At 45.7% G+C, this 18,289-nt stretch overlaps 1 protein-coding gene across 1 annotated transcript in view; it reads right to left on the bottom strand.

The window, feature by feature from the left end:
* The window catches only part of IQGAP3 (IQ motif containing GTPase activating protein 3), a 57,338-nt gene that overhangs the window by 31,755 nt on the left and 7,294 nt on the right, over nt 1-18,289 (bottom strand). The window contains exons 2-15 of the mRNA XM_042782014.1: nt 17,045-17,132; nt 14,196-14,352; nt 13,515-13,592; nt 12,128-12,204; nt 11,305-11,372; nt 11,101-11,214; nt 10,660-10,838; nt 9,902-9,980; nt 8,937-9,100; nt 8,342-8,429; nt 4,454-4,617; nt 2,524-2,681; nt 978-1,099; nt 715-878 (exon numbers count right to left, since the gene is read on the bottom strand). Coding sequence (XP_042637948.1) covers nt 715-878; nt 978-1,099; nt 2,524-2,681; nt 4,454-4,617; nt 8,342-8,429; nt 8,937-9,100; nt 9,902-9,980; nt 10,660-10,838; nt 11,101-11,214; nt 11,305-11,372; nt 12,128-12,204; nt 13,515-13,592; nt 14,196-14,352; nt 17,045-17,132 — 1,700 coding nt within the window. The remainder of the gene's footprint in view (nt 1-714; nt 879-977; nt 1,100-2,523; nt 2,682-4,453; nt 4,618-8,341; nt 8,430-8,936; nt 9,101-9,901; nt 9,981-10,659; nt 10,839-11,100; nt 11,215-11,304; nt 11,373-12,127; nt 12,205-13,514; nt 13,593-14,195; nt 14,353-17,044; nt 17,133-18,289) is intronic.

Below are 18,289 nucleotides of genomic sequence, written 5' to 3'. Positions count from 1 at the left end.
AAAGCCAAGGAAGGGTCGCTATGAGTTGGATCCAACTTGACGGCAGTTAGTTTTTTTTTTTTTTTTTAGCGTTACTATTACCTCATTTCAATCTCACAACTATGAGATAATTTCATCACTATCACAAGTTTGTAGGTGAGGAAATTGAGGCACAGGAGGTTAAGTAACACGTGAAGGGTCAGACTGCCAGCAAGCAGTGAAGCCAAGATCAAACTCAAGTAGTCTGGCTCCAGAGTCCTGGCTCTTAACTGCTCTCTCTACTGTGACATACTCAAGGCATTACAGGTTATAGACTCTGTCACATTCACTTACTTGATTTCTACCCTTATTCATGGTAGTAGATAGGACCAGCACACATAGTATTTTACAGATGAAAGAACAGAGACATTAAGGGGATTTGCTCAAGTCACGTAGTCACATACATAATCAGTAAGTATCAGAGCAGGAAATCCAGTTCGTGTCCTCTGGCTCCAAGTTTGTGCTCTTCCCAGACACAAGGACCCCACTGGCAACTACAACTTGGTCCTACTCAACCATCTATCCTGTCTCTCAGCCCTGGTGGTGTAGGCCATCTTCCCCAATCAGATGGGAACCACTGATGGCCCTTGACCCGGGAAGGGACTATATCTACCAGACTGGCAGGGTTCACTGGGCACAGGGCTCTGCTCACAGGGATCTTCTGAGTGCTCTACTGACCACTCCAGCCAACCTCACCTGGGCCTTCTGTCTTTTGGCTGCCACGAGGAGGAGATGGTAACAAGAGGCAACAGAGAGCCTGACATCATCCAAGCCGGCTGCAGGAAGCATCAGGGCAGTTAGGGTCTTCTCAGGGCTGCCATGGTCCAGAGCCTCATTGATGAGGCTGACTGCGAGGACCCCTGGTAAAGAGATCTAAGTGAGCAGGGGCTCCCAGACTTATGGCTAAGGGACAGGGCTGCCACGTTAGGCTATCTTCCCTAGTCCAGGACTTAACTTACGATCGGTCTCTTCTTGGACCTGGGCGTTGACCTGGCTCAAGGTGGCCTGCAGGTCATTCCAGCTCAGAAAGGCCCCATCTGCTCCACGCACCTGTTGCAGCTTCACCAGGGCATCAAAGTAACTGGCAACAAGGTGAAGACAATGAGGTGAGCAGCATAAACATCATCATCCAAAAGTCAAAGGAAACATTTGGAATATTTTTTACTTGGCCTCAGGACACCACATTCTCTTGGTTATCCTCTGCCCATAAAGGTTGTTCTAAGCCTCCTAGGTTGATTTCTCCCTGGCCTTTCAACACTGAAGCATCCCAAAGCTCAGTCTTCAGACTTTTCTCTCTCCATAGTCTCATCCTAAGTGATTTCATGCAATCTATGGCTTTAAGCACTGTATTCTAATGACTCCCAAAAGTATGCCTCCAGTCCATTCACATATCCCAGCTGCCTCCTTGGTATCTCTACACAAATGTCTAACAAGCATCTCACACCCAATATCACACATCTGTACCCTTGATTCCCTCCACCCAACCTGTGTCTCCTAAAATCTTTTCCTTCTCAGTAAATATTAACTCTAACCTAAGGCCAAAAATCTGGGAGTCATACCCAATTCTACTCTCTCATACCCCATATCCACTACATAATCAAATCCTGCCAGTTTTGCTTTCAAAATATATCCAAAATCCAACTCCGTTACACCACCTCCACTGCTACCACCCTAGACCAAGCCCCCATCTTTTCCTGCCTAATTACTCATCCCAGGTCTCCCTGCTTCTTCCCTTGTCTCTCTAGAGTCAATTTTCAGCACAGCAGTCAGCGAGATCCTGTTAAAAGTAGGTCAGATCATCTCCCTCCTTGCTCAAACCCTCCTGTGGCTTCCTTCTTCACTCAGAGTATAAGCCAGAGGCCTATATGCGCTGGCTCTGCCACTCCATTTTCCTCTTTTCCTACTATCCCTTCCGCACGCCACTACCCCAGATTCCTTGTGTTCTTTGAACACACCAAGCATGCTTCTTTTTCAGGGCCTCTGCCCCCACATAGCCTCATGGCAACCATTTATACCCTTAAGGTCTTTCTCAAAATGACCCCCTTACCAAAGAAGCCTTCTATAACCACACCGTGTAAAACAGAAAAACCATCCCTATGTTTCCACCCTTTTCCCCTTGGTCTTGCTTCATTTTTCTTCAGAGTTCTTCTGTTTTAATCATCTTTTTTGGGGGGGAAGGGGTTTCTGTCTCCCTCTAATAGCATGTACATTCAATGACAGCAGGGACTTTGTTTTGTTCACTACTATTCCCCAGCAACTCAAACAGTATCTGACACATGGTTGGTACTCAAACATTAGCTATGAAAGAATGAATGAGTTGGGAGAGAGACATGGCTATGAACCCACCCGCTGTGTAGAAACATAGGCCAAGGAACTAGGAGGCCTGGGCTCAGGAATGGGGATACAGAAGGCTAGTCTCCAAGCAGAAGAACACTGAATCTTGGTTACATCCCCTCTACCCAACCCCTCACGACTGCTACCAACATGCGGCTAACCCTTTCTCACCGCTGAGCATTCTCTCTTTCCACCTCAGTCAGGCCTGTGGCTGGGCTCACGAGGCTGCTCCAGAAGCTGCTGGCATCCCTGGCTTCCAAGGCCTGGTTAATCAGGACCACAGCTGAGAGCATCTCCACAGCCACAAAGAGCTCCTCCTGGCCAAGCTCCTAAATGCAGGGGTGGGGTCACTTTCAAGTGGGTTGGCAAAGAGCTGGGGAGCCAAGCCTCCATCCTGACCCTAATCTATCACTGACGTCAAGTGGATTCTGAATCATAGCGACCCTATAGGACAGAGTAGAACTTCCTCATAGGGTTTCCAAGGCTATAATCTTTATGGAAGCAGACTGTCACATCTTTCTCCTGCGGAGTGGCTAGTGGGTTTGAACCACCAACCTTTTGGTTAGTTGCTAGTGCTTAACTATTGTGCCACCAGGGCTCACTTCCCTGACTCCAAGACTCGTATATATCCCCAAGTCTCCATCCCAAAACCCCAATGGCCTGGTTCACTCACTGAAAAATAATCATACTTAACACTTTTGAATACTTACTATGTGCTCACTGTATAAGTACTTTCACATACATTATCACTTAATTTTCATAACAAGCCAGTGAGGTATTAATATCTATTTCACAGATGAGGAAACAAGAGGTTCTATGAGTCCACAGTCAAGTGATGTGAATTATGTAGCAAGGGTTTAAACCTAACTGCCTGATTCCAGAGCCCATACTTAACCAATGAGCTCTACCATCCCCCTTCTCATCCCTACTACACATTGGGAATGGCACCAGGTCCTGAGCATACCAAGATGATAAAGCAGTCACTGCTACACTGTACACCCAAAAAGGCTCTGTCCAGTTTTTCTCCTCAAACATCTGCTTATGTTGTTCCCTCTGCCAGGAGCATCCTCCCTATCCTCCTCTACTAACAGAATGTTGCTAGTAACAATCATAATAGTTAAAACTTATACAACACTTACTCTGTGCTCAACTCTTTCTTAGCACATATATTAACTCATTTATTCCTTACATTTATTCCTATGTGGTAAATATATTATTGTCCCCATTTTATATGTGAAGAAATTGAGGGACAGAGAAGGTAAATAATTTGACCAAGGTCAAAAGATAGGGAGCAACAGAGCTGGATTTGAACTTGGGCAATCTGACTCTAATATCCACAATCTTAGTCACAACACTTTACCTCTCAGTTCTTATCTGACGCTTCCTTGCACTGTAGTTATTGTTACATTGAGACTGTGCTCCTCCTGGGTGTCATGCCTGTGTCCAGGCTGTGCCCAGAGTAGATCCTCTATAAACGCCTGCTATGGGTGTGATTCTCTAGTCTATTCTCCTCTCTTCCAGGAAGCCTTTGCAGACTTATCGCCAGCTCTGCTCCGTTCATTTCCTGGGTCTGAAATCTTCTGCCCAGATCATCTACCCTTCCCCTCACTGTGTCTGTCTGGATCCTTGAGTATATTCCAACTCCTCCAACAGACTAGGAACTCTCTGAGGAAGGGCCCTCTTACCTCACCCACTATAAGAAAGACCGTATGGGTTGAAGTGAGCTAGTGGTTCAACAGCAGAGTGGTTGAACACACAGCTTCAAGTACATTTAGATTTGCATTCACTCCCAGCACTGCCAGTGACAGCTGTGTTAGGCAAGGTACTTAACTTCTAGATCTGTTTCCTCATCTCTAAAATGGAAAGCATACTTATAAGGTTCTTTTAAGGACTAAATGAGGTAGTGTATGTAAAACAGTGCTCAATCAAGAGTACTAGTTATTATAATATGGTCGGGAAGCAAAGGATAGTAGCCTCCTCCCTCTGCTACTTTCTTGCCAGTATCTGAGGCTGCCTTCGGAGGGTGCTCTGGACTGATTGCCCTGATCCCTGCAGCTGCTTGGGAACCCTGAGAGCTAGATATCTCATTCCTGGGGCTTACCCGCTGCTGCTGCTGCTGGAGTACTGCCAGTTCCTGCTGGTACAGAGCCGAGGCAAAGGGGTATACTGGAGGCAGCTGGGCTTCAGGGCACATCAGCTCCTTCATGGTGTCAGCTGCCACTCCCCTCTGGATGGCGCTGTTGATCCGCCGCACTGCCTGGAGCACTGCAGCAGAGGAGGCAGAGGCTTCACTGCTGGGCACTCAGCGTCATCTCCACTCTCCTAGTCAATTAGGCTTGTCTGGGGATTTCCAAGGGGAAATGGCTTTGTAATTTGTAAAAATTCTAGGCTCTGCTAGGTTCAAAACATGTTTCTAAATATTCCGGAGGAAAAGAAGTTGGGTCGTTTTAAGAAAAGGCTGTGTAAGAAGAGATTTGTCAAGCCTAGAAGTTGAGTAGCTCAGTACGCATCACAGAGGCCTGTCACGGCAGAGGTGAGCTCCTTAGGTGGTGAGCACAAGACTGACAGATGGCTACAGAGTGAACTAAGGTGAGGTTTAGCCAAGGGGGTCCAGGGACCAAACCTTTTTTTTTTTTTTTTTTTTTTTTTTTTGTGATTTGGGTGAAAGTTTACAGAGCAAATTCATCTTCCATACAGCAGCTCACATACACTTTGTCTCATGACATTGACTACAATTTCCCATAATGCAACAGCTCCCCTCCCACTTCCTCCCCATAGTTACCTCTTCCCTGTGTCTTTCCCTCCCATGCACTCCTGCCCCCTGAGCTGTCTCCCTGTGTGTACACAGCCCTTCTATTCTCCCATGATTGTTCTCTCCAGGGAGTGCATCTACCTAATGTAAATGTTCAGCTTGTATGCCTGTCTTTTGTTTGGCTGGAAGCCACAGGAGTAAGTTCAATTCCAGACCTGAAGGGCAGCTAGGGGCCATAGTCTCAGGGGTTCCACCAGGTTCTATCAGACCAGCCAACCTGGTCCTTTTTTTTTTTAATGATTTTACGTTTTGTTCCACATTGTTCTCCCACTCTATCCAGGATCTCCTACATAGATCCCCTTCTGAGTCATTGACTGTGGTAGCTGGGCACCATCTAGTTCTTCTGGTCTCATAAATGTATAGGCTGAGGATCGCATGGTATACCAGTCGTTTGGACTAATTGTTTCCATGCATCTTTGGTTTTCTTCATTCTTCTTTGCTCTGGATGAGAAGAGACCCATCGTTGCATCCAGATGGCTGCAAGCTTTTAAGATCCTAGTCGCTACTTGCCAAAGTAGGAGGTGGAACAAAGTTTTTGTATAATATGTTATGCCAGTTGAGCTTGATATCCCCTGTGACTACAGTCCTGAGTCCACAGGTCCTATTATTCACTCCTTCTAGGTAGCTGGCTGTGGCCAAAAAGTGACTACAACCTTGTCCTTTGTCAGCTCTACTATACACCTGGGAGTTCTTACAGAACATACAAATACACTTGTAGAAACATTGTCTGCCAACCTCCTGGGACCAAACCTTGATAATAGAACAGAAGAAAAAGGAACTAGTGCCAAGGTGGAGCCATTTGGCCTTCAAAAGAAGGGAATAAGCTAGTAAGGGGCTATGATGAATCAAAGTAGTTTTAGTTTTCAAATACTATTTATAAAGTGGCTTATAAAGTGCCAAGCAGATACGGGCATTGGCATCAAGGAGCACACAATCTACTGGGGAGAAATGCTGTTGTTAGGTGCCACTGAGTGACCGAGGAGAACTTCTCCACAGGCTTTTCTAGGCTATAATCTTTAAGGGAGCAGATTGCCAGGTTTTCTTCTCACAGAGCCACTGGGTAGGTTCAATCTTTAGGTTAGCAGCAAGTACCTACTGGGGAGAAATAGAATACGAAAATCCTACAATGTACTGTAAATTATGGTCAATGCAATGTTATTAGAAGTACTCCTCTTCCCCCAATAACCTTGGCAGTGCAGAGAAAGAGGGTTGCTGGCTGGGAAAGAGCAAGAAGACTAGACAGAGGAAGAGCCTGATGCAGTCTTTGGAAGATGTTTTGACCTGCTTTCTAGTAAGTGACAATGTGGAAGACACAGAATCTAGAGAAGCAGAGGCTTGGAGATGGGAAAGGCTGGAGGCCAATCAAAGAACAGGTTGTTTGGCTGGGCTGGCTGGAGTGTAAGCAGAGGGATGGGAAGAACACTGGGAAGGTCTTATCTGCCAGGCTAAGGAGATAGGACCCACCAAAAAACAAAACAAACCAAAAAAAACATTCTGACTCATAGCCATCTTATAGGACAGAGCAGAACTGCCCCATAGGGTTTTCTAGGCTGTAATGTTTACAGGAGCAGATCACCAGGGCTTTCTCCCATGGAACAACTGGTAGGTTCATACTACTAACCTTTGGTTAGCAGTCGAGTGCTTAACCATCATGCCACCAGGGCTCCTTTAGTTAGGATCTTAAAAGCTTGTAAGCAGCCATCTAGATGCAACAGTGGGTCTCTCCTCATCAAACCCAAAAACCAAATCCATTGCTGTCATGTTAATTTCAATTCATAGCAACCTGATAGGACAGAGTAGAACTGCCCCCTAAGTTTTCTAAACTATAATCTTTATGGGAGCAGACTGCCACATCTTTCTCCCACAGAGTAGCTGGTGGGTTCAAAATGCCAACCTTCTGGTTAGTAGCTGAGCATTTAACCACTGTGCCACCAAAGCTCCTGATGGGACTAAAGTCTAGGATGAAAATGGAAGAACTAATGAAGGTCTGAAGATGCCCAGCAGAGGATATTGGATCAGATCTTTGCTTCAAGGAGATTACTCTTACAGCACCAAGCAGGAATGATCAGAGCTGATAAGGCAGGCAGTTAGCCTGGAGTAGCCTGGAGGCTATGGTGCAACAGCCTCTGAAAGCTCTCCTAGACAAAAGTAAATGGCTATCGACTGGCAACCACTCAGAAAGGGATCAGTGCAGGAGATCCTGGACAGAGTGGGAGAATGATGTGGAACAGAACTAAAAACCATAAAAAAGACCAGGCTTATTGGTCTGATTGGAACTGGTGAAACCCTCAAGACTATGGCCCCTAGTCATCCTTCAGGCCTGGAACTGAACTCATGCCTGTGGCTTCCAGCCAAATAACAGACAGGTGTATAAGGTGAACATTTACACCAGGTAGATACATTCTTTAGAACAATCAACCATCAGAGATCAGAAGAGCAGGATTTGCACAGGGAGATAGCTCAGAGGGTAGGAATGCATAGGGAAGAAGGGCACAGGGAAGAGGAAGTGGGAAGAGAGCTGTTACATTGTGGGAAATTACAGTCAATGTCATGAAACAAAAGGTGTATGAACTGCTGTATGGAAAATGAATTTGCTCTGTAAACTTTCACCCAAATCACAATAAAAAATATAATAATAATAATAAAGAGTAAATGGCTATTGAGCAACTCAAAACCTGATAGCAGATCAACACTGAGTCAAGCAAGGTTTCTATTCCTTCTTTCTAAAACAGATTAATCCCTTTGGAGTCTAACAATGACTGACTAACATTCTTCTAACAAAGAATTATATTTGCATATAATGTTCTTAAAGGAAACTAAGTTGGATCATGAGTTTCTTTCTCACCTGGGAAATCACTACATTTCAGAAGCCAAAGGAACTCAAGTAGGTTGAAACTGTTAAAATTACAGGCGAAATGCCTGGAAGGAAAACTGCCTGCCCCAAGAAGATCCAGGCCATTGACGTACTGACATGTTATTATCTCTAAGCCTGTAACAAACTTACCTATAGTGTCCCTCCAGGTAGCCAGGTAGAGAGCAGACTATGGGAGGGGAGCAATCCCTTGCCAGGCTGGGAAGGTGAGCAGCAGTGTGCATTGCTCAAGCAAAGGGATGAGATGCTCTTCCAAGAGCCAGTGATAAACCCAGGCCAGGCCTCAGGCCTAAGGGATGACTTACTGGCTTGTTCCTGGTCACCCTTCATATTGGCTGCAGTCACACCAGCCTGGACCTCCTCCTTTTCCAAGAGTTCCACCAGCCCCAGCTCCTGTAAGAGGGAAGAGAGGGCCTAAAATGGAGTCCTCCCAAGGCCATGGACATGCGCTTTAGGGGCCACCAGCATGAGCTCTCACCCTTAATCCTACTTCTCCCCTTTAGGCAGACTAACCTGGCCCACCCATCCCTATTAACCCATCTCTGACCTCTAGCTCTTTCTTGCCCAGCAAACATCTGAAATAACAACATAAGCAATACAAAGATAAACAGTGTCAGGGAGAAAGTCAACTGCATTGAAAATAAGATTGCTAAATTGAAGCTGTAGTTCAGCTATAGGAGAGCATAGCACTGCCTGCTTAGACGATCCCTGGGTCTTTCCCAGTCAGTCTCAGAGAATCTCAGCTGATCAGTCTAGTCCATTATGCTTTAAAGTGATTTAACCATTTAAACATGTAGTCAGCACCTACTGACTACAAAGAACTAACAGTGTGATGTCTGGGTAAGAGGCCTCTCCCACCCTACAATCTTACAGAAGAGGTGGCAGGTCATAGAGGCTGACCTGAGCTTTCTGCTCTCTGTCTGAGCCCAGCTGGTCCAGATACCAGTCAGCATAGTCTCTCCTTACGCCTTGCAGGGCCAGCACAGGGTCTTGAAGGGCCTCAAGCAAAGATTGAGGGTTCTGTCTTTCCAGAGCATCATCAACAACTTCTAGAGCTCCATGGACTGAAAAAGACCAAGATCCCATAATAACAAAACCAAACTCACCGCCATCGAGTAGATTCTGACTCATAGTGACCCCCATGGGTCTTCCAAGGCAGTAAATCTTTACAGAACTAGATTGCCCATCTTTCTTCCACAGAGCAGCTGGTGGGTTTGAACCTCCAACCTTCTGGTTAGCAGTCAAATGCCTTAGGCACTGTGCCACCAGAGCTCCTTAGATCTCATTATGGACAATGTGAAAAAACCCATCCCTCACCATCTTCAGCCCAGCCCTAGGAATTTGTCTTCTTTCTGCCTGGCCAGAATTACTCTCACCCCTGCCCTCTGGGTTCTTTGTACCTATTTGCTCCAGCACAAATTCTTCAGCTTGCTCTTTAGGGGCCTAAACATCTCACCACCCCAGACCCTGAAGATATCCTGACCCAAATAGGCAAACACCCATCCTATCCTAAGCTTTCAAGTAGCTCTCCTGCTCTGATCTCCCTCTAAACCCACCCACTTCCCATACTTCCTTCTTGAAGGACCCCAGTCCAACTGCCCCCAGTATCAAGAACTAAAAGGCCGATCCCTTGGCCTTTGTCCTCTTTATGGATCTCCATTCAAACAGAGGTCTCCATGACAGGGACTGTCTCCACACATTGGGAACAAGAAAGGAGAGCATATACTGCCTTGACTCTGCTCCTTCTCTGAGACAAGTTTGGCCCAAGTAAGGTTATAGGGCCCTCTGGCCTGAGAGAAGCCATCCCCAAACCTCCCAGTACAGGGAGAACACTCCTTCAACCCCTCCCAGCCTTCATCTCTTACCATTGACATGGTTGATGTTGCCCTGGATCTCAGCCTGAGTTAGGTAGTGGTCATAGATGTCCTGGCTTTCTCCATCATCCTGCAAAAACTACTTTAAGGAGGGAACCAGAGAAGACCAACTAAATCTTCTCCTACTGCTCCTACCTATCTATAAAAGATTTCTTTATCTGGGGGCGGGGGGGGTGTGTGTGTCTTTCCAAGGCCAAAGATCAGTCTGGTAGGAAGAATCTGGGAAAATCATGGGGTCCAAATCTCCTGGCATTGACACAATTAAGCGAAACCAATCTTAGGAATATGCAGTCCAAATAGCACCCAATTCTAAGTTCCAGTATCTCTCCTCAGCCTTCCTGAAGCTCCATTGTCCTAGAACATCTTCTTCTTCTCTTCTGAATTCTCATTATTCTCCCAAGTTGCTCTCTTATTTCTCTAAAATAACTCACAAGTTATATAGTTTCTCTAAGCAATTTTGGGGGAGCTCTGGTGGCATAGTGCCTAAGGCACTTGACTGCTAACCAGAAGGTTGGCGGTTCAAACCCACCAGCCACTCCTCGGAAGGAAGACTGGGCAATCTACTTCTGTAGTGATACTGCCTCAGAAACCCAAGGAGGGGTTGCTATGAGTCAGAGACAACTGAACGGCACATAACAACAACAAGCAATTTTGGAACCTAGAGACTGGGCAGAGAAGAGCTCAAGTTTCACTTGTGGACTTCTAGGCTACCCAGCTTTCGGCTCCTATACCCCAAGGTTCCTCCTTACACAGTTCCTGGCATTGGCAGCCTTCTCCATCTTGGCCTGGGCCAAGAGCTCCTGGTAGATGGCTGCCAGAGGCTCTCGGAGATTCTCCAATAATGCACTGGGATTCTGCAAGGCAGTCAGGGTGTCCTCGACCACTCCCCGCTCCACTGCTTCATTGATGGCGAGAACAGCTGCGTGGACTGGGAGATGGCATGGAAGCAAGATCAGGAGGTCAGAACGAACCTCAGATGCTTTAAAGCGATTTAACCTTTTAACTAGGCCATAACCAGCTGCAGGCCACTCTGACATCATCCTTTTATCCATTATTAGGCAGGTCCAGGCAAACCAGGTAGCCTGATGGCCCTGCCTAAGGATGAGAGATGGCCAGAACTTACCTAAGGGCCGCGAGGCTTGGAGTCCTCCTATACTCAGTGAACTGGCAGGGCAGAGCACAGTCCTTACCTGCAGCCTCATCCACTGAGAGCTTGCTAGCCAGAATGCCACCAATCTTGCTGAAGGCAGGTAGCTGGAGGCAGTATTTGGCCAGTTCAGAGGCCATGTTGCTGAGTTCCTCAGCTGCAATGACACCACCGGTGCCCTTCATTAGGCCCAGAACCCCCAAAACCATGCCCAGACTGTGGTGGCTAGGGAAGGAGGTGGGCTTACCTGTGAATTTCACTTTCCCGTATAGATCATGTATCTGAGGGGCCAATCCCAGCCGGAAGAGGAAAAGACTGAGAAAGAATGGGAGGCATTGGAAGGTGGTAGGGTCTGTTCATTTCCATACTCTGCCCATAATGGGTTTGCAGGAAATACTATGGACATCCAGAGAAGATCCCATTGCACCTGCCCTCAAGTCACCCCGAATCCATAGGAAAAAATGTTGCTATAAGTCAGCCTGAGGCAAGAGCTACAGAAGATAAATAAGACACTGTGCGAGAGGACTGGGGGGAGTGGGGAAGACTTCACAGAGGTCATATTACAGTAGCAAGTCACTGGATGAATACAAAGGATGGAAAGAACACAGCGAGCAGAGATCCACCGAGCAAGGGTACAGATGCAGGAAAGGATACAGGAATGAAGTCAGGAAGAGGTGGCCTGGAGCTAGTCAGTCACTTCCTATGATTTAGCCAACTGGTTGCTGATGGCTGGCTGTGAGTAGGGCCAGCCTTCACCATTCACACTATGATGTAACACCTGTGTGTGATGCTCATGATAGGTCCTATTCTGATTCCTTTGTACCCCATTCACAAGCTGAAGGACCCTACCCTACCTGCCCTTTCTATGCATCCACATGGGTCACAAATAAATGTGCCCATAAACATGAACATAAATCTAAACACAACTACATAAATCTAAAATCTCATTCTCCTAAGAAGAGTTCCTTGTGGTCTATCCTTCATCCTTCCTGCTGCAATGTTTGTTGTTGTCGACTGCTGGGTTCATTCATCTAGAGGAACCTGGATGACAGAAATTTGAGGTTTCTCACCTGAGAGCGTGGATGCAATAGATCACGCGGGGCATGTTCTTCTTGTCATAGATGTCTGTGGTCTCTGGGAAAAAGGTCTGGAGGGGAAACCAATAACTGTATTGCCACTGGGGATCCTTAAGTAGCACCAAACGGAAAGAGAGGCCAAGAAAAAGGTCTTCCTCTCTGATCAGGGTGGGGAGGGGTTAGTCCCCTATTGTCTTGGGCTCCTAGATAAGTCTCCCCAACCATTTCTAGTTAGGGTAAATGAAAGACACTGGGAACTCACACAGAGCCAAGATTCAGCCACAGACACACAGTCACAGGGGGCACTGGATTAACCAAACACCAGATGAGGCCAATCCTCAAGGAGAAACAGGTCCTTAGTCATCCTATAAACTCAGTAAGCTTGTGTCTCTCATCTCTGATTCTCACCAGAAAGGTAGCATGCTGGGGAGCTGGCCATGTCCCCACAGAAGGCCCAACAAGGCATACACTGCCAAGGACCACAAAGGGCTCAGGCTGTCTCATCCCTGCCTCCAAGCCAGAAGGCCTCTGATCAATAGGGGCCCATCTAAGAACCGAATCACCCCAGGCATGACTTTCCATGCCACCTAGAGACTGTAATGAGGCCTAACCTCAATACATTTTGGTTACATTTAGGTTCATAACAAATGATCAAATCTAGAGACTTGAAAGTGTTCCAGCCTCACTGAGGACACATGCCCTCTACTGCTCCTGCCTCCCACCAAAGCGCCTTTCTTTACCGCTGTCTCTTCATTTTATAGGTCTATAGTGAAAAGAATAAAAAACATTCTATAGATGAAAAATAAAACAGAAAGAAATCATACATTGTAGAATCCTATCATGCCTTAATTTGTGTCACTCTACAATTCACAAAGGGGATTCACACAGATATTTTGATCCTCCTGACAACCTTGTGAGGTAGACAGAGCAAGGATTACTATTCCCATTTTACAGATGAGAAACAAATCGAGATTCAAAGAGCAAGAGGACATAAGGCTGTGTCCAGTTTGGGACTTGGGCCCAGGTTTCCGACCTGAAGTCTGCCACCTAACGATGTGGTATTACTTTCGCTTCACACTGTGAAATTCTGGCATGATTTCAGATGGCTGGCTTACACGAGTCCCATCTCCTGCATCATCCAGAAGCCTCATTGCCTCACTGTATAATGTGAATAACACAAGTCAGGCCAGGGAGCCTTTATCTCCTTTTATCCACAGGAAAGTGGAAGCAGAGACCAATTGACCTGGTTAAAGACACACAACTCAAAAGAACTGTTCATAGATTAAAAGACATATGGAGATAAGGCTAGAGGAAAATAAAGTGTGGGGGGTGCTGGTAAAGAGTAAGGATGAACCCCAATCTTGAGGCCCAGTGTTGTTACCGAAGGCAGACCGATGTGGGCTATTGCAGACAGCCAAAAGTTGATGTTGTCTGTGTGACGGAAATGTAAGCCAGTTGCCTGAAAGGGAAGAGAAGAGACTCTGTTTCCGCAGTTCTCAGGGCTCCCTATGGGCAAAGTCCTCCCTACGGAGACTCAAGGGCAGTGGGAAATCCACAGAGGACTCTGCCTTGTGGATTTCCCATCACATCAAGACAAAGACACACAGACAAACAGAAGCCACCAACAATGGATGGTCCAACTGGACATTTGGGAAAGATGGCACAGAGGGGAGTCCAGAGCTGGGACAGGAAGAAGAGGGTTGAGCTGGCTAGAACATAAGGAGGAGGCAACTATCCAGGAAGTACCCTCAGGATGTCAAAGTCCACACAGCTTCTGAATGTGGACTATGAGTAGAAGTCTGCTTGACAGTTCTCCTTCCAGGGGCATCTCAAAACCCGCCTAGCATGTGCTCTGTGCTGCTAAGGATAATACCCACCCACCTGGCTGGGAGACATCAACTGATATCTATTGTCCCAGTACAATGATTAAAAGCAGTTCCTTTCATCTTCAAGTGTCCAGGTTTGGATGATAAATTATATATATGGTCACCCTACCCTCACAGCCTTGAGGAAAATGAGTAATTTGAGAGGAAAAAGGTAGGTAGAACCCTTTATTCCCCACCTGGTATCGCAGCTGCTCCACGTCATAGATCTTTTTCAGTGGAACCACAGAGGGTGCAAAACAGTGGCCCAGCCTGGCCAGCAGCACCCCGTTCCGGAGGCTCTCCTCCAGCTCCACAGGGGAAGGCAGCTCCTCCTTCAGGCAAGCCTCCATCCAGCTAAGAGTATGAGAGTACCTTCTCACCCACTCTGTCATGCCACAGCCATTTATTCCAACCAGAGTACCTTCCCTCACTCTCTCCCCCAGGTAGCCCCAACCCTCCCCTGCCTCCTCTTTCTACCCTATCCCCAACTCTCTTCTCTGCTCATTGCCTGGCTGTTCCCATCTTTTCCCAAGCTGCCCCAAATACCTGGACTGGCCAGCTCCCAGACCCACCAAGAAAATCTTCCCAGAGAGATCTTGACCCAGCCCATGGTCAGTGAGGCTTAATCAGGCTCTTAATCTGTTCCATAACATAACCTCTCACTCAGTCTGGTTACGCATTTGACTGTTGAGCCAAATTGAATCTGCTCATTTCTCTTATTCTGCATGTTCTCTGAAAACCCCAGGTACGAAAAGGTCACATCTGCCTGAATGATCTGTACGGCTCATAACCTAGCTTAGACAATGATGAGAGTGATGGGAAACCCCTAGGGGTGACTCGAGGGGAGCAGCACAGTGAGACAGAAAAGTCACAGCCCTTGGAATTAGAAGACCCGCTTTCCATATCACCTCCTTCACTTCACCTCTCTGAACCTCAGTTGTCCAATCTGCAAAATGAGAATAATACCACCTGTATCTCTTGCCTCAGTGGGAAGCTGCCGGCACAAATGATCTAATGCTTTGAATATATTATTATTGCTGACAGTTACATAAGAATAAGGGCTCCTAAGATGGGGTCTCCAAACTTCCCCTACATAATAGTGCCTATGGGAAAATATGTTTCCAAAGAAAGCCAGTCATATATCAAGTCATGCCTCCCCTGCCAGATACCTGATTTCCTACCAGCTCCATCCTATCCACTTTTTTTGAGAACATTAAAAATATGACATTGAGTTGTCTCAGTAAACCTTCCTCAGATTCTTGCAAGCACAACACTTATTCCTTTGTGTTGTAATTATGCTGTGGGTGTATATGTGTTTGTTAATGGTAGACTTCATATCTCTAAAAGGTAAGCACAAATGGCTATCTTTGAATCTTCCTAGTATCTACTGTCTGGTACCTAGTATAGCGAGGATTGTGAGGTTGGTGCAGGATGGGGCAGTGTTTCATTATGTTGTACATAGGGCCGCTATGAGTCGGAGCCGATTCAATGGCACCTAACAACAATATCTACTACTCAGCCAAAGACTGACAGCTCGAACTCACTCAGCAGCTCTATAGAAGAAAGCCCTGGTGATCTGCTTCTGTAATTACAGCCTAGAAAACCCTATGGGCAGTTCTGCTCTGTCACAGTGGTCAGTATGAGCCAAAATAAACTTGAAGATGCCTTATAATAACAGTATCTAGCAGGATATTTGATAGCCTTCTATATATCCTTTTTCTATAAGATTCATGTAATTTTTAAATACAAATACATACAATATATACTATTGATAAAAGCAAAGAATTAAGTATTTATCTTGTTTTTCCTAGGCAAATTGAATTTAAGGATAATTAAATAGCTCTAGGGAGCTCTGGTGGTGTAGTACCTAAGGCATTTGACTGCTAATCAGAAGGCTGGTGGTTCAAACCCACCAGCCACTCCTCGGAAGAAAGGTTGGGCAATCTACTTCCATAGAGATACTGCCTCAGAAACCCAGGAGGGGTCACTGTGTCGGATCTGACTCGACAGCAGTGAGTTTTGAAATAGCCCTAAGATATAAGGGAAAATTCTTTAGAAAATAATTTCAGCTAGTAAATGTAGATGACCGAAATAGAAAGTCATTTTGCATACCCTAATAAAACAAAATAATAGATTGTAATGATTATCCACAATGGACAAAGGCATTAAGTGAAAGGTTAATGAGGGATTTTACATGTGCAGATCAGGTTGTTATCACCTGAACCCCCAAATCAGGCTCAGCATCACTAAAAGTGGGACAAGCAGACTTTGTGTTCCTTCTGGTGAGATGCAATATGAAGCACACAGCATGACCAATGAAGTCTTCTCGTCAATGTTGAACCTGAATCTTAGCAAGCCTTTAGAGCCAATACCCATTTACAGGAAACATGGAGTATAGAAGAACAAGGTAAATGACACAAGGAAACAGACAAAGTCGGAATGTGGGATGCACTATAGGACAAATGACCTGCTTTCTTCCACAAGCCAATGACACAAAGAATCAAAAAGGGAGAGGAGGGGCTGCTCTAGACTAAAGACTTAAGAGCTTAAGAGACACAATAACCAAATGTAATATGTGAACCCTTTTAGATCTTTATTTGAATAAGTGTACTGTAAAAACTGAGGATGACACCAGATCAGGCAGTGTTTCGTTCTGTTGTACATAGGGTCGCTGTTAGTCAGAACCAATTCAACAGCACCTAACAACACAATAACAACTTTAAAATAAATTTAAAAAAAATAATAATAAAATACAAGCAGGGAAATTTGAAAATAGGCTGGGTATTGATCTTTCAAGGAATCACAGTTAATTGGTTGGGTATTACAATGGCATTATGTTTTTGTAAGTAAACATCCAAATATCTTTAAAGGTATATATATTGAAGTATATAGGGGAATTAAAAGATGTTTGGAATTTGCTTTAAAAAAGCTATTTCAACTCTCCCTTTCCCACAGAATGGACTCTCATTCTATTGCATTGGGGCCAGATGGTTGGGATGGGCAGGATGGGAAAAGGGCTTCAGAAAGAGGCAATCCCTCCACTCACCGCTTGGCTTCCTCCAGCCGGCACAGGTACTGATAGGCAACATTCTGCCGTCTCTGCTCATCCATCTCCTCAGCTGTGAGGCGTTCATCTGAGAAGTGATGGAGGATAAGATCAACAAAGGGAGCATTAGACAGGGGGCCTCAGCATTGAAATGCCATCTGAATGGACCTCCTCAGGCAACCCTGCTCAGAGACCTGAAGCATCTCTCATATGTCTTGCTTCTTTCCAGGACACCCTGGCCCTGATCTTCTGCTCCTATCCAGTAAAGATATTCCAGTCAGCATCTTGGCCTCTCCACCCTTTAACGGAGGGATTCCTCCTGTATCTGAAGTACTCCTTCTCCTTCCTCTCTAGCCATCTTCCTGTCCTCCATCATCTTCCCATGTCTTCTTCACAGCCCTTCCTTCAGCAGGGATGTCCAGAGTGTCCCTTGGCTGGAAACTTAGCTTCTTATCTTATCCCAAATTAGACCCCAAGTTCTCCAAGAACTAGGCCCATGTCATCTTCCTCAGGTTCTCTCCCACAGGTTAGGTTAACAGAACAAACTAGGACAAATCACTCAACAGACATTCATTCAGTCAATACCGCCTATATGTCAGACATTGGGCTAGTGGACCCTTACCCTCAAGAAATACAAAGGTTATATTATTAGAATAGAAAAACATGTAAGTAAATAACTTCAACCTAATGTGATAAATGTGATTATAGCACACGAATAAGGCCTGTAGAAGCAGCAGAGAAAGCAGAAGATTCTACGTAAGAGCTAGGTCTTACAGAATGCACAGGCACAAAGAGGGAAAAGGTAGTCTGACAGAGGGAATCATGTGAAAAAGGAGCCCTGAGATGGGTGGTCAGCTGAATGATCAGTTATGTCTAGGCAAGGGGTAGTGTGCCCATGACCACGCATAGGGTTAGCATACAATGTCTCTACATGCATATTTGTATGTGATGTAAGAATGTCCAGGTATATAGTAGACCTGACAAGGGACAAAGTTGTGATGGCTTCTTGGCCACAGCTAGCTACCTAGAGGGAGTAAGCAGTTGGACCTGTGGGCTTGGGACCTTGGTTGCAGGGGACATCAAGCTCAATTGGCATAACATACTACACAAAAACATTGTTCTACATCCTACTTTGGCAAGTAGTGACTGGGGTCTTAAAAGCTTGCAAGTGAGTGCACATGGAACTTTTTCTATGATAGACCATATGTTAGGCCACAAAGCAAGTCTTAATAAATTTAAAAACAT

The sequence above is a fragment of the Orycteropus afer genome, unplaced genomic scaffold (assembly GCF_000298275.1).
Source record: "Orycteropus afer afer isolate SDZICR_OR568_19922 unplaced genomic scaffold, OryAfe1.0 scaffold00217, whole genome shotgun sequence".
Lineage (NCBI taxonomy): Eukaryota > Metazoa > Chordata > Mammalia > Tubulidentata > Orycteropodidae > Orycteropus > Orycteropus afer.
This window is presented reverse-complemented; position numbering and strand designations above follow the sequence as displayed.